Here is a 16829-nt window from a genome sequence, read left to right as displayed (position 1 = left end):
CAAGACCTCGCCCGTGTGGCGTTTTGCAATTCAAAGTTGAAAAGTGTTTAAAAATGTAGTGTTCCATATCCTACTATCGCTGACTAAAGAGACACACTGCAGTCAGTGTGAGACAGTAACACAAGAACCTGGGAAGGTTTAAGGGGATGAAATTATTTGGTCAGTTGTGGGCCTTCTGCTGAAGATGTTGCTGATGGACAGTGTGACAAAGTGAAGTGCCGAATAAACAAGGGTCACATAACAGCTTTTATCTTATTATGCAATTAAAAATGTGGCTTAAAAACAAAGAATTGGCTAAGTGAGGTCAGTAGCTTCAGGTCTGTGATACATATGGTGGAGTTTTATCTTGGTAGAATAAATAATAATAATAATAATAATAATAATAATAATAATAATGCTTGACCTCTCTCTCTCTCTCTCTCTCTCTAATCAATGTGAAGATGTGTCCTGTGACCCTGGGAAACCTGAAGGAGGATCAAATCAACTGCTTACTACTATTTACCATTAATGCCCTGAAAGTCAAGAAAGAAACGTCAGGACTTTACTCAATAACTGATATTGTCCAAAAACAGAAGATACGAATAAGTCTGCAATAAGTGGAGTAAGAAATATAGCAAAAGTTAGACCTCTTATAACATTGCAAGATGCTGAAAAATTAGTTCACACTTTTGTTTTCAGTCGACTAGATTACTGTAACGCACTCCTCTCAGGACCACCCAAAAAAGACATCAATCGATTACAATGAGTGCAGAATTTTAACCAGGAAAAGAAAATCCGAGCACATCACACCAGTCTTAGTGTCGTTATATTGGTTACCTGTGTCATTTAGAATTAACTTTAAAATACTGCTGATGGTTTACAAAGCCTTCAATAATCTGCTCCATCCTATATTGTGGAACGCCTGTCGCCTTACACTCCAAATTGTAACCTTAGATCTTCAAATGAGGGTCTACTTAGAATTCCAAGAGCTAAACTTAAAAGAGATGGTGAGGTGGCCTTCTGCTGTTATGCACCTCAAACCTGGAATAGCTGACCGATAGAAAGTAGACAGGCTAATACAGTGGAGCACTTTAAAACACGGCTGAAAACTCATTACTGTAACATGGCTTTCTCACAGCTTCATCTTAGTTTAATCCTGATGCTCTGTATATTCAATTAATTATCACTGTTATTCCTGGTGGCTCCAAAATCCATACTAACCTCTACTTTCTCTTCTGTTCTTTTTCTGTGGTGTTGATCTGCACCACCACCACCACCTAATCAAAGCACCGTGATGACCCTCCATTGATTGATTAAAGGCCAGAAGTCCACCTGACTGTCATCATCAAGTTCTTCCATGTGAACCCTGAATACCATGAGGACTGATTGTGAGGGGGCTGGGTGGTCTCGTGGCATTGGAACTGCTGCAGATTTTATTTTTTACATTTTTTCTGTCCTCGCTGGCCATTGGACCTTACTTTTATTCTTTGTTAATTAGTGTTCCCTAATTCTATTTTCTTATTTATTTTGTCTTTTTTTTCTATCTTCATCATTTTGTATGAAAATGTGCTCTAGAAATAAATGGTGTTGTTGTTGTTGTTGTGAGAACGATATCCAATCTTCCATCAGAGTGAAACATCTCACAACTACAGAGTCAATATGGCAGGAAGTGTGTGTGGACCCTTCATGATATGTTCAGGTGCAGATGAGAATCCTCAGCTATAGGACCTCCTGAAAAAGTCCAAAATCTGGACACTGCACTGGGTAGACACTCTGCAGCTCAGGTTTAACATCAGTCACCTTTATGAGAAGGATCTAGAAGTCATAGTGGACACATCATGATCTACATCAAGACCGTAGACAGACGTGATCAAGAAGGCTAATGGGATGTCAGGCTGCACACAAGTACAAGTCCAGGGAGGTGATGTTTAAGTTGCATTACGCACGAGTGAGGCCTCACCTGCGCACAGTTTTGGTCTCCATATTACAAAAACGACAAAGCAGCACAAATAAAGTCCAGAGAAGAGCAACTGGGGTGATTCTGAGATGAGAGGATGAGCTATGAGGAGAGACTGACGGAGCTGAAGCTTTTCAGTTTAAGCAAATGCAGAATACACGGTGACATGATCGAAAGTACAGTGGAACCCAGCTGGTACTTTAAAATAAATTCTACACTGGGTGTGATGGACGGGTGGCCGGGTCCCATGCCCAAACGAGACGCCCCTTCAACACTGGATCTGGGGGAGCAGCCATGGGATGCACTCTACGTCCCCCGGAATGCGTGGTGGCAGCCCTCCTGGGTTACATCGGGGCCACAGGTGTGGGACTTCAGGGCTCAGACCTGTTGGGCTCCGTGGCCACCACCTGGAGGAGCTGCATGGCTTAACGAGCCTCTGTGGGCTGGAATGCAGCCACACCCAGAAGTGCAGCCTAATTAGGCCAATTACCACCTGGAGCATTTCTGGGAGGGCTACAGAAAGAGCCTGCAGCCACAACTCAAGGGCCAGAGTCGGGTGGAGGAGGACGACAAGGTTGCTTGGGAGGAGTGGTGGTGCCAAGGAGGAAGAGAAAGTGTATTTGTTACTTGTGTGCTTGGGACTGTGTATTGCCTGTGGGTCATGGGGAAGACGTGCGCCCAAAAGGTAAAGAAAAATAAAAGTTCTTGGTCATTTATACGTGCCTCAGTGTGAGTCTGTATCAGGTCGGGTGCTATACAGCATCCATATCACATGGGAAATGGTTGGCAACTTATTAAGGGAAGATTTTGCAATAATACTACAATTGTTTTCTTCACACCAAGAACCACAGACACATGGAAGAAATGACCAAGTGCTGTGGTGACAGGAGAACTTTAAGGACCTTCAAATCCTGATGTTGTTTGGGGCGATCGAGGTGAACAGAATAGTTTGACTGAATGGCCCGTCATTATCACAATTGTTTTACTGTCCAAGTAAAGTGTTGCATGTGAGCCACAGAACCACATGACGTTTACAAAAAATGAAAAGAGTTAACACTGATAAGGGTGTCCTGCCTACGTCTGGGCAGTAGTGGACACAGAGACGTAGATCAGAATGTATGACGTTTGTTAAATCAGCTACCGGTTTTCATTACTACAGGATATAAAATGAACAGATAAAATCATAATTATAAATCTTCAGTATTATCACTGCAGCCCTAGGGTTAATGCATTAATTAAAAATAGCAAGCCTGCCTTTGCATTCAGTCCTTCACCACGAGTCACCGTGCTTTGCTGTGCATCAAGGCACTTCCTGCATTTCACCGATACAAACGTCAAGATGGAGTGCTGGTATTCATAACGCCTGCCAGTTTATGAAGTTTGTGAGCCTACCTGAAAACACACAATGGCTAACTCACCTGGTCAGATGGACAATGCGCCCTGGGCCCACGTTTTATGGGAATGTCAGAAGCATTAGACTAAGCCAACCAGCTACCAAACAAGTGGATGACTTCTAAGTGAATACGCTGCTAAGACATTCACAGTTCTTGATGGAAAAACGTCAATAAAGCCGGGTACACAGCAAATGGTAGTGCTGCTGCTTTGCAGTAAGGAGACTGTGGAAGATTGTGGGTTCGCTTCCCGGTTCCTCCCTGTGTGGATAGCGCTTTGAGTACTGAGAAAAGCGCTATATAAATGTAATGAATTATTATTATTATTATTAAATGGTAGAACTTCCTTTAGCAGAAATAAGCTCACAAACATTTTCTTGACACTGCATATTGCCAGCACTGAACGGCGATTAAAAGAATTCATTGTGAGTAATAAACTTCAGTTTACACTCGTCTGATATGCACACTGGGAGAACTGGAGTCAGACCTTATTTAACACGGTGTCTGACATACTCGAATAGAGCTGGCAGCTATTAAAGACGTAACGACAAAATTAATCAAAACAGATGCAAAAAAAAAAAAAGCTTTGCAAAGGGAGGAGTGATAAAGAATCCACAAGAGTAATAATGGGGCGACTCTGATGAATTCACAGCAAAGACGCAGCAGATTCTCCATACACACCTCTAATGGAGCTTGTCTCTGACCGGTGCCCCCTTACAACTACCACATCGGTTTTAACACTTTCAGGGCTGATGTCGACTTTTATCTAAATTCAGGAATAGAGGACGGTAAACTGCAACAAAACTCATCCCTACATTTTAGTTCGACTGTCTTTGCTAGAAGGAAAGTTACTTAGCTTTGTTGATTGAACCTCGATTCACTAGGCGTGCGTGAGTAGCGAAGAGCAAACAACCTCTAAAATGGTGAGAGACCGAAGCAAATGTGCAAAGCAAAGTACTCCATGGACGTTTTACATAATTTTGTTGAACAGGACTCTGACTTGTCGGACTCCGAGTTTGATGCAAGTGATCTGGAGATGGATATCAAAAACCAAAGTGAGGTACCAGCATCAGCTAATCGTGGTGCTGATGCGCCTACAACAGCGTTTGCCTGGGAGGACCGCCACTTATGATAATGACAAGAGGTACAAACCATATTGCGTTTAACTTTGCAACCGCCACTCACCTGCTGGCAGCTGGCTCACCGTGCATTCCTGCTGACCATTGAGGTGCCCCCACGCAGCCACTGCCATCAGAGATGCCAAACATGCGCCAACAGCAGCCACAGCACATACCAACAGATGTTTTATGTTGACTTATGTGTGAAACTATTGCATTACTTTGTGTGAGTTTTTAGCCCTCAACCCTAACCCTAACCCTCAAAGGCAGGCAGGGTGGCTTAACTAGAATCTGAACCACAATGCTAGTTGAACTTTCATCTCCAGGCCATGCTGTGCCCCTGAGCAAGTCACTTAACCTGCGCCTGCACAAACTATCAATTGTATATGGAAACAGGCGTACCAAGTAACTGTGGATAGTATTCTCTAAAGACAGGCATTGTATAAAGTAAATTATGGCTGTTTGTTTTATTCCCTGCCCACTCATTTGATATCTGGACTTAAAATGGGCACACTGGTGTGGACCAATAGGGCCTCTTGCTTTGAGTTCTTGTGCTCTTATGACACAACTCAGGGTTTCACCTGTGCTAACACTGAACATGCCATGATGCACCTGTCATAAAGTGTCAGTCCTCACGTTTTACCTTCGATATTAAAATGGTATTATTGTTTACAAGAAACCACAGCAGTGACCAAACGAGCGACATTCATTATGTACATCCCATCTGCTCGGTTACTCTTAGAAATCTGAGGTGTATAGAGTTTCAGGAAAACGGACAGATGGTGTAGCCTCTGGTGATGCTTACCGTCTCCTTGAAGCTGTCAGACAGCCAGCGGTTACGGAGAACAGCAACAACAGAGGCCGGGGGATTTTCCAGATCTTCAAAGGCGTCCATCAGGATAAAATCAAGCACAATGTCAAAGAAGTTCATGCAGACAACCTGAGGAAAAGACAACTCAGATAAAAATCACATCCAGGGACCCTCACCATTCGCTCACTTGGCATTCTCCCAAACTTGCAATTCAAAAAACAAATCAGCCCCCCCCCCCTTCCCGCTGTAATTAACAGCGGGGGCCTCCATGTTACACTGCCAGTGAGCTCCTTACCCACCCACTTGTGGACATGTGCTGCCCTCTGCTGGAAACCTGCAAAAGGCTCCTAGCAGAAGGACGTGCTGCCATGGAGGGCGCTAGGTGCACCAGTGATGGACCCCTAGGGAGACAATTCGGCAGTGCTGCATGGTGCCCACTCAGGTTCAACATCTGAACACTAAAATCTTTCCTTTTTTTGGATCCATGTATGATTTTTAACAGTAGTGTTTGAATGCCCGAGTCTTGGGTAAATAAATGAAACAGGAGGCCCCCTTTGTCTCAGAGGGTTTTCACAAATGAAGGAGAACTCTTTTGTATGTTGTGGACACTCTCGACTACTTACCCCTCTTCCTTCCAGCTCCATCTTAGTGGTGGCCCAGGTCTCTTCCCTCTGTGTATATCTCAGCATTTCTTCATAGCTTTCTAAGAATCCTTTGGTATTCTGGGGGGAAAATAAACATTGGTGTTACCAAAATGAAGGCCAGTTTAATGCAGCAACGCTGTGACCCACTTCATTAACGGAAACCCGTCCTGACCTGCTGCATTTCACTTTCGGAATCAAAGTAACTTAACCATTTGATTTCAGCACATATAGTATAGCCATATTTAACACCTAATAACGGTAATAAGAATCCTAATGTGTTAATACAACGCCATACACTTCCTATTCTTTGCCCCTTCCATATTTCACACTGGTCACCAGTCTCATTTGTTTGCTGTACCGTTGTGGTGGAAAGATTTAGAGCTTAAGTTGATAAATATTTTGTAGGTTTTAATTTGTAAGCTAGATAAAGTAACTGTAATAGCAGCTTGTGTTTCAGGAGGACTCTTTTACTTCCTTTATGTGCTTTGATGTTTACCTACCCAACAAACCCACTGCCCCCCGTCCTTAGGACCAACTCAGGATGAGGAATTGATGGAGCGTCAGACCAGCTTGGCAACAGTGACTGCGCTTGGACTTGGAGCCTAAAATCCACCCACTGCAGGAGAACCATGAACTGAGTGAACAAAGCAACTGGGGGACGCATTGTATCTGAGCGCTTTCATTGGTAACTGGTCAGAAAGGGACAGGTACACTAATTCTGTTGGTCTAAAGTGGGGCTGTTTATGATTGGTTTTGAATTGGAGACCATTCTGTACCATAACACCCCACTGGTTTGTGTTTTCTGGTAAGAATGGCATGAAGCTCGTCGCCTTGCCTTCACCTCTCTCTCTCTCTCTCATCACCTCGCCATGAAGAGAAGACCACGACGAAGACAACTCTGTCTCAGCAGCCAAATGGCCTGTTCCAATACTCCATTCAAAGGACATGTGGTAGCAAAGCAAGACAGACTGAAGAGAAGCGGAGAGCTGCCTATGGAGGCAAGAGGCACTGCTACTTAGGCTGTAAGGGTTTGGTTCATTGTATTCTGCTTCCATAATATTTTTGGACATGACATTAAATGTGTAATTTGACTCCTGGCTGGTTCTTTGTCTAATTGTCTGAGGTTACAGATGTAGAAGGGAAGGGGCGAGGAAGCGCTAAAGTACCTGATCACAGAAAGGCAAGTGTATGGGATTTGACTTTAGACATTTTATTAAGGTCTACACAATAAAGAGCAGAAAAGGCATAAACAGGCTGTGACGATGCTGGTCCCTTACAGACTGAACCAACACTGTCGATAGTTATGACCGAGATGAGCCGACATATGAGGACAATTCTCTGATGATGCCTGAGGATGGTGGAAAAACTGCTCAAGTGCTTTTATTAAAAAGCAGTCAAAACAAAAGTAGAACCAACAAAACTGTCAATTGTGCAGTGTTCAAAAAAGGTACAGTGGAACCTTGGGTCATGACCCGAAGCAATTGCCCCTCATAGGATTGTATGTAAATACAATTAATCTGTTCCAGACTGTACGAGCAGAATGTAAATATATTTCTTTAAAGATTTTTAAGCACAAAAATAGTTAATTATACCACAGAATGCACAGTATAATAGTAAACTAAATGTAAAAACATTGAATAACACTGAGAAAACCTTGAACAGAGAAAACTAACATTGCAAGAGTTCACGCTAATAGCCTCATGACCCGATCGCTGTTAACACTTTTTTTTAATGAGTTTTAAACACAGGGGAAAAAAAAGGCTGCGGTGGGTTGGCACCCTGCCCGGGATTGGTTCCTGCCTTGTGCCCTGTGTTGGCTGGGATTGGCTCCAGCAAACCCCCGTGACCCTGTGTTCAGATTCAGCGGGTTGGAAAATGGATGGATGGATGGATGGAAAAAAAAGGAACATTCGAACAAATCCGAACTTTATTAAAAACCAACCATAAACAACCAAGAAAGTAACATTGCATTATATACATATACATTCACACATACATACATATATACACACACATATTATATATATACAGTATATATATATATACATATATACATATATATATATATATATATATATATATATTACACACAGGATTTTATATATATATATATATATATATATATATATATATATAAAATCCTAACGATTTTCTGTAACAATTTTATGTGACGTTTTAAATTGGGCTTATTTTAAAACCTACATATTGATGTTTGGTAAGTTCCTTTTAGAATTTATCAAACTTATTTAACGTGATGTTGTTAGATTTCCAGTTTCTAAATTATAAACTAAAATATCAAGAAAGTCGTGGTTTTAATTTTTGATCGAGTAAACTTTCTTTCACAGGAACAAACTCTTAAAAATCAAATGATCTCTTCATCACACCAGCGTTTGTATTGAGGTGATTTAGTTCGCTGAAGGTCGACTTACGATGACCCATTGCATACCACTTTAGTGATTTGTCCTGTTATTTAAATGAGTCATTTTTTAATAAAAGTTTTTTTATCTATAAGAATGTCAGTTAAAACGAATGGATCGTTTATTTAGTCATCGAGCATAGTGAACCTCAGTTTAATGGGAATACTCCACTTAGTAAGAGAGGAACTAATTGATTGTCATTTCATGATTTTTACTCCGTTACATAATAATTAATTTTTACTTTTACATATTTATAGAATTTCCTGATTTTTGACTCCAATAAATAATCATTTTTCTTTTGTACATTTACAGATTTTACTAATATTCTGGCCACAGCTGGGGGTTGAGCGCCCCCTAGTTGAATATATAAAAACCCTCACACTTTTTATTCTCACAAACACTTTTTTCATCTCAGTTCCGAGAACTAGTCTTGGTCCACATTTATAAAGACATTACATTTGAAATGCTCTCCGGTGATCTTTGTCTGGAGATTACCTTGTCTGCTCTGGTCATAAGGCCTGCGATCATCTGCTTCCCAATCTCGCTGAAAAACAGCCGGTAGGTGTCATCCAAGAACAAAAGCTGAAAAAGTGCAAACATCTTGGATTGAAATGACACAGTAAGATCAATCATTAATTTAGATGAGCTATAAAATAAATATGATGCCATTTCTTACCACCCTGCAGTAGACTGGTGCCCTTTCTAGGGACAGTTCTTGCCTTGCACCCAGCTCTTGCTGGAATGGACTCCAGCTTCCCTATGACACTGCTCTGGGTAAGGGGGATTGGAAGATGTGTGATGGATGAATTATTTCTTCCTTTAAAATTGTGCTGTTTATTTGTTTTGATGGTTAAATGGGGATGTCACTTTGCTGTTCTGAAGGCCAAACAAATTTTTTCCAAATATACCCCATTTTGTTAATCAGCAGAAATCTATTATGGGAACACTGGGACAAGACTTGAACTACCTGTGGATGAGGTGTCTCTCAACGGGAAAAATTCCAATACAAACTCACACCAGGCAAACATAAGGAAGGGCACACACTTCAACTGCTGGGGTGAACCAAATTACTGTCACTTCCATATAAACATACCTAAATGACAGATTATGCAGAACCTGGGCATTCAGATCAGTCAACTGGAATATACAAATCCAGCGTGAGCATGTACCTCGAGGAACGAAACAATTCATCATGACCACAGTGTGAAAACAGCCGTTTGAGGGAGGCTTCCAAACCTCTTTATTGTTCCTTCTACTGTGCAGGCAGTATGGCGGAGTGGTTTGGACTTCAAGCCCTGAGGTTGTGAGTTCAAATCCCACCACTGACACCACTGTGTGACCCTGAACAAGTCAGTTGACCTGCCTGGGCTCCAACTGGAAAACCAAAAGAAATGCAACCAGTTGTATCACGAGTGTTGTAAGTCACCTTGGATAAAGAAGTAACTGTACTGTTAAGGTGACAGCAAGGTAATGCAGTTTATTAAAACAAACAAAACCCAAAGACTACAAATGTTATACGTCAGTCAGGATTTGTATGATCTTTAAAGGCCAATTTAGATCCTGTTTAAAGAAATGGCATCAACAAGTGTCATGAGTGTCAGGTCTAGCGAATACGGACACATTGTCAGAAGGGTTAACAAACAAGCGGAAATAAAAAGCAAAACCATTTGCTCGCCTAGGGTGACAGACATAAATAAAGTCGATAAGGAGAAATCCCGTACCATCTATCCTGGAGTACGACCGAGGACTTCACAAGCGGACTGGTAGTCGATATTCTTCCCTCGTCTTCTGTACGCTGCGTTAAGCTTTACTAGAACACCATCAAGCTTGCCTTCCTTTCTTTGGGATTTGTTAAATGTATATATATATTTGTGAATATATTTGGCCAGACATGTTAAAAACGGTCCCCATGTGACGTACACACCACCAGTCATACAAAAATGAAATTTGTGTTTAAGGTCAAATTAGCAGGAAGGCCAGCATGTTATAATGTGCACCCGCTCCATTTACTTTTTATTTTTATTATTCCTTCCAGTCTCAAGTCCCTCAATACGCATTTTATACATGTTTCTAAAAAGATGTACAAGCAGAAGACTTTGACATACATGCCAGTTGTCTGTGACTTTTAGCAGTTCATTTATAGGGTATGACTATTTACAAGCCAGCAGTGGGCTTTTCACTACTCGCAGCCATGAACTCGTTTTGTACAAGTCGGGGTCAGGGGGGCCCGAGACAATTCTGACAGCATGAGCAAGTCCTACAGGGGGCACCCATTCATGGCAGAGTGGCATTCTCACTGCCATTGGGCTATTTCAGAATCACCAGTTAACCTAAAATGAAAATGGTTACGATTCTAAAAGAAACACAGTATTAAACAAAAAATAAAAAATAACGACGATACAGAAACCAGCAGAATGTGCAAACTGCAGGAGGACAGTAACTGAGCCCAGGATTTAAGGGCGCCTCCTACAACTGTGAGGAAGTGGCACTAACTACTACGCCACCATGCTGAATTCCTTTTATGTTGAATTTGACTGAATTCTCTCATGAAACGTATGTGGCAGTTTGGGTTAACTGCATGGCGGACCACCAGCACTCAGACCCCTAAGTGAGCCACTTCACCTTCTAGGGCTTAAAGTGCAGGAATATGCTAACAGTGCAATTGCATATTTTAATTTTGAACATTTTATTACAAATACAAAAGGGCTGATTGCTGGAGGGTACCTACATGGAAACAATAAAATCAATATAAGCAGATGTGACTTAGACGGTGGATAAATAATTGATTTCTGATTATCCTAAGTGCAGTACTAATGAAAGTGAGGGTTAGTAGGTAAACATTCTTAACAAGCGGGTGCCTCGTTTTAAAAGAAATGACTTCAAAGAACACGGCCATGCAAATTACAAAGCAGCTGCTTGCCCACGTTGGCCAGAAGCACCACACATTCACATTGAAGCAGGTCTCACTTACACAGGTACACCATTTAATTCGATGACATATTGAAGTGCATTTTCAATGGACAAAGAGAAGAAACACTGAGTGACGAGAGACTGAGGTACCTGGAATGCCTGCCGGACACAATGCAGCTTTGCTAGAAAATCCTGGTCACTGTAACATTCCAAGATATCTGATCTAGAAAATGAAAAAAGTTAGGACTTTAGAAGAAGGTTAGGGTGCAAAATTAATTAAATTGGCTGTCAACGAATCTTAAAAAATCACCGGGTCAAATGTAACCGCTGGCTCTCTGCAACTCAACAATTCAACATGAAAGAGAGAACAAAAAAAATATTGTGACTGACTGACAACACACACACACACACACGCACGCACGCACGCACGCACGCACGCACGCACGCACGCACGCACACACACACACGCGCACACACACGCGCACACACACGCGCACACACGCGCACACACGCGCACACAGTACAAGTCTGGGTGCAGTTATTAAAGGCAGTGAGGACCCAACAAACGGGACTTCAGAGCTGTCGTTGATGATGGTCTCTCCGTTGAGTGCATCAAAGCTAAGAAGAAGAAGAGAAACCCAATACTCTGTAATAACCAAGGCAGGGTTTGAGCACAGACATCACAGAGTCATTTGTACCGCTACGGATTACTTTTAAATAAATGTAATGGAGTCACTTGCAAGGGTTTGGTGTATAAATAGTGTATTTCTTTATCTCTTCAATAGATCTATTGGAGAGAGAGATACGGTAAGTGAACAGCCCTGTTTTTAAGGATTCACTCCTCTGAATTGATTCTTTTCTTCATTAAATGACAGCCAAACAGAAATGAGACGTGAAACGAGCCGACAGATGACCAACTAAACTGGGATTTCAAACTCCAGCCAATTTCACTCCAATCACTTTCTTAATGAGATGCTGATTATTCCTGCTGTTAACAAGGGGGCTCTGCCCCCTGCTCGCTTTGCTCGCCTACCCCCGGGGTTGGGTAACCCGAAATACATTGATGAATGTATGAGATATATCGAATTGTAAAGGTGTAGATGACGAACAAAGGAAGTAAAGAGCCCATAGCATGGCACATTAGAAGGATCTATTGGAATACTTCTTTATACACAACATTTGTAGTAAAATCGTTGATAGAGTGCGTCATCTGGATCTAACACGTAGATCTGTGCATATTTGCGCTCGTGATTTGGCTCAGGGTGCACTGTTCTAATCCGATGTAATATTTGTCCACATACGCGAAAGCAGTATGGGCCATTGCCAGCTGGTGGCCTGATATTTACCTCGGTAGATGCAAAAGCAAATGAACTATTGTAGGATCTAATGCAGTCCATAATGTTTTTACTTTCGGGTACATTGTTAGTTAGAAACATCCGTAGATATTCAGGATATTCATCTAAAGGAGGCAGTCTAACCTGACCCCTTTGACAACAATGTGCAGACTCATTAGTGGTATTCTTCAGGGAAGTTAAGTGAATGACAATGACAGCAAATGATATTCATTAATCCTAATGCATGTTCATTAATAGTGGACGCACTTAAAACCAAAAAGCCCTCAACCTGGGTGGGACGCTACAATACTTTCGAATTTTACTGCTTTCATATTCTGTACCTTTGTCTGCATGTGTATCACGCCATCGTTTGTTTGAGCCTTTCGAATTCCACTGCTTTCATAATCTCTTATCTGCCTTTTTTTCTCTCCAATGCCTTTGGGTCTCTATTCTCCGTATTGTCCTTAGAGAGCACATGATTTGTGCGTACCATGTGCTTTTAATTTACACGATTGATTTTTTTTTTGATCGGTGTGCTCTTATATATTCCGTACTATCTTTGTGGACCTTTGCGGACCCCGTAGTGTCTTAACCCGTGCCTGCTTTGCTTCCGCAGTTTCTGACGCTTGTTGTAGGCACCTGCGTTCATTGATCTTATCCAGGTGGGCTCGTGTGTGTATCGTTGAGCTGTATTGTGTTTGAATTTGGTGTAAAGCGTTCAGCGGTTTGTACAATCCCAAGCAGCACATTAGTCCTAACTTCACTCCGCAGTAGTGCCACTCACAATATGGCGGTTGTTTTATTTGCTATTTCCGTTAGTTGAGCTGTACGCACCTGCGCAGTACGTCTCATGGTCCCATCGCCGTGTACCTGCGTCCATGCCATCCGGTTTACCATTCTCGGTTAGTAATATGGATTAAACTCATTCTTTAATTCCATGGCTTGTTGCTGCTCTCATTCTGCCACAGAAGACATTTCCAAAACTGTTGATTTTTCTGTTTTTTCTAAGAATAAAGTCAAAATGTTTTGGTGACCTAAGAGATCAGCCTTCACGAGACCTTCACCTTTCTTTACTTTCGGATATTGTGTGAGCTGGTTCCGTGGCGGCTTGTTTTGTGTCTCACTATTGTTTGGCTGCTAAATAAGGAAAAAGAAACAACTAAGAGGCCTGAGTCAAGTTAATAAGTGAATTTGCAGCAAGAACCGGTCACTAATTAAGAAGATGGTTAGAATGAAAGCCTGCAGCCACTGTGGCCTTCCAGGACTGGAGTTTGACACCCGTGCTATAGACTGTGGAAAGAAAAGAAATCTTCATAGCCATATACTGTACACTGCTATTATAAAACACTGTCATGCATGCATGTCAGAAGACCTCCTTACAGGCTCTGTCGAGGTGTGTAATAACCCACCGGGACAAGAGAGGGCGCTATTGCTAATACTCTCATCTTCTTTACTCCCTGCAGTACACAGAAACTGCCCAGTGAGGTCAACTGACCCCGCCCCTTCTGGGTCACCGTCCGTAAAAGTGCCAGCTTCCCAGAAGGAGGCGTTATTTTGGCTAGAGCAATCCTGGCAGATGGAGCGCCCAAGCAGACCAACCCTGACCCGTGGCTAGAAGCCAAATCCTGTTTTGTTTTGGTGCCCAGATACAAGGGCACAGACACTTATGAAGTGTTCTTTTTGTTTCAGTATTAAACGAGACAATCTGGTTGGCACCCCATATATATTATAACTATAATATTATATATATATATATATATATATATATATATATATATATATATATATATATATATATAATATATAGATTATATATCTCTCTATATATAAAATCCTAAGCCTAAAAGTGCAACAACTTTGTGCAATGATTTTATGTGGTGCTTTTATGTCACATTTTTTGTCACATTTTAAATCTGGCTGATTTTAAAACCTACATATATATGTTTGGTATCATTCTTTTCAGAGTTTATCAAACATTAATGTGATGTTGTTAGATTTTCAGATTCTTATTCCGTTTTAAAATTATAAACTAAAAAAATATCAAGAACTCACGTCCCACGAGATGAGACTTAACCAAGTGTGCCAAGAGATTTAACCAGGCCCAGGGCCGGAAATAAAAGCCAAGAGTAGGACAGCTGCTGTACAGGCTTTGAAATGTTTGAAGCGCCACGCGAGATGGAGATCACGCCGCATGGCAGCAGCAGCAGCTGATCGAGCAAAGAGGAGGTAAAAAAAAAAAAAAACACACAAAAAAAACTATTTGTTTCGCATTGTGTCACCGTTTAAGAGGGGGTTTGGGAGGAGCGGCCGTGTCTCCTTGGGGTGCGTTCAGCCCCCCTCTTCACAACACGAGTGGCAGACTGGCCATAACTGGGGGTTGGGCACCAAAGGCACCCCCTAGTATGTATGTATTATCTATATATATAAAAATGGAATGGGTGGGTCGTCGGGTGGGCCTTTTTTGCATTCCGTCGTTTTTTCGACGTTTTGAAAATGTAGAATGATTATTTGATTTTTTTGTTTTTATTTGATCGTGTCTATGTAGCCGCCGTCGTAATAAAGTATCGCTAAAATCGTCATTTATCGTAATTTATTTTTGACGTATAACGTCGCCGTCGTCGAGGTCAGTGATACCAGTGCAAAAATCTGCTTACGGTTGAAAGACACGCCCTACTCACTGGACAGTTAAAAACACCAATCAAACTAACGATGACATCAAGTATTACCCAATCAAAAGTAGGAAAGGAGGCATCTTCATAAAATGCGTGTGGGATGATTTGCATGAGACGCTGCTTTAAAAAAAAAATTATAAAAAAAATACGGGATAAATCCCGTCCAGTATTGATTCAAAACGGGACGCGCAATTTCATTCTCAAACGCGGCACGATTCCGTATTTTAAAGGACGGGTGGCAACCCTACAGTGCCAGGTAACCACCCATACAATCACATTGTGATTCAGACTAGGAATGCAATGAATGTAATTACCCCGATCTACATACAAGGCGAAAGTCTTGCAACATTCAAAGATGATGGTTTGGGATAATTAGTACTTATTAAGTACAACATTGAACATAAAAGAGCTTATGAAGCCTTGAACCGAAAAAAGCAAGATCTCAGAGATCGTAAAAAAAAAAAAGGAGGTAATGTCGTTTTACTCGCTGTAGATTTTACTCAAACATTACCAGTTATTCCACGAGGGAGACCAGCAGATGAACTCAACGCGTGTTTAAAATCCATGCTTCTCCCACGGTCGGTTATATGTCGCGTGTTCTCGGGTAGGTACACCAAAAAATGTATACATTTAAGCATGTAATGGGCAAAGAAAAAATGAGGTATACCCGAAGGCACTGCAGTAGTACTCAATGTAACTTTACTTCTTAAATGTTAATGTTTTACTGTTTAATAATTTATACGCTTCTTATATGTTGTTCAAATTCTTTTATCAAAATACCTGTGACAGCGCAATGCACGATAACATGGAGTGAATACACCATACGCATCTGCCCACGGCCGCCCTGGTGTGCGCAGATAGGAGTTGATTCTACAATAAAATAAAATAAAGATAAAAAGACTAAAACAATCATCACCCATAAAGCGGATAGTAGACGTGACGTACTATATGTGTACCACATTTCAAGTGTATAGGTGCAACGGTTTGCGAGCTACAGGTCATTTAAAATCCTGGACAGACACACAAATTGCCACGGTAGCAAATTACAGAAGAAGATTTTACTGTTTAATAATTTACGAGCTGTATATACCCGGCGTTGCCCGGGGCAGAAGTAACCTAATCGGTCAAACACTTACATATATACCAAAGTAAACCTAATTGGTCAAACAGTTACATATATAAAAAAACCGAACCTAATCGGACAAACAGCTTCATATATACAGAAGCGAACCTAATCAGACAAACAGCTAATCTATATACATAAGCAAACCTAATTGGTCAAACAGTTACATAAATACAAAAGCAAACCTAATCGATCAAACAGCTTCATATATACAGAAGCGAACCTAATTGGTCAAACAGTTATGCATGTGCAGAATGATTTTACAAACATTATGCGTGTTAACAATCATGAAAAAGAAAAGGTTGAGGAACTGTTCTTCTATATGTGATGAAGCCACTAATAAGACAGATTTTTTTCAGGACCCAGCTGTTTCATAACTAAACTACTGCCACCCCAAAGTAATGCCTAATAGTGGTTTTTCGGGTAGCTGTGGAATAAAAAGGGTGTTTTTTAGTCAGTAAGAATCTGACACT

The 16829-nt window shown here is 41.3% G+C and overlaps 1 protein-coding gene across 3 annotated transcripts in view; it reads right to left on the bottom strand.

The window, feature by feature from the left end:
- Positions 1 to 16829, bottom strand: part of miga2 (mitoguardin 2) — a 532313-nt gene that overhangs the window by 480440 nt on the left and 35044 nt on the right. For all 3 annotated transcript variants that reach the window (XM_028809060.2, XM_028809062.2, XM_028809061.2), the window contains exons 10-13: positions 11378 to 11450; positions 8813 to 8899; positions 5880 to 5978; positions 5251 to 5385 (exon numbers count right to left, since the gene is read on the bottom strand). In XM_028809060.2, the coding sequence (XP_028664893.1) occupies positions 5251 to 5385; positions 5880 to 5978; positions 8813 to 8899; positions 11378 to 11450 (394 nt within the window). The remainder of the gene's footprint in view (positions 1 to 5250; positions 5386 to 5879; positions 5979 to 8812; positions 8900 to 11377; positions 11451 to 16829) is intronic.

The sequence above is a fragment of the Erpetoichthys calabaricus genome, chromosome 9, assembly GCF_900747795.2.
Source record: "Erpetoichthys calabaricus chromosome 9, fErpCal1.3, whole genome shotgun sequence".
In the NCBI taxonomy this organism is placed as follows: Eukaryota; Metazoa; Chordata; class Cladistia; order Polypteriformes; family Polypteridae; genus Erpetoichthys; species Erpetoichthys calabaricus.
Note: the sequence above shows the minus strand (reverse complement) of the source record. Positions and strands in the feature narration are given on the sequence as shown.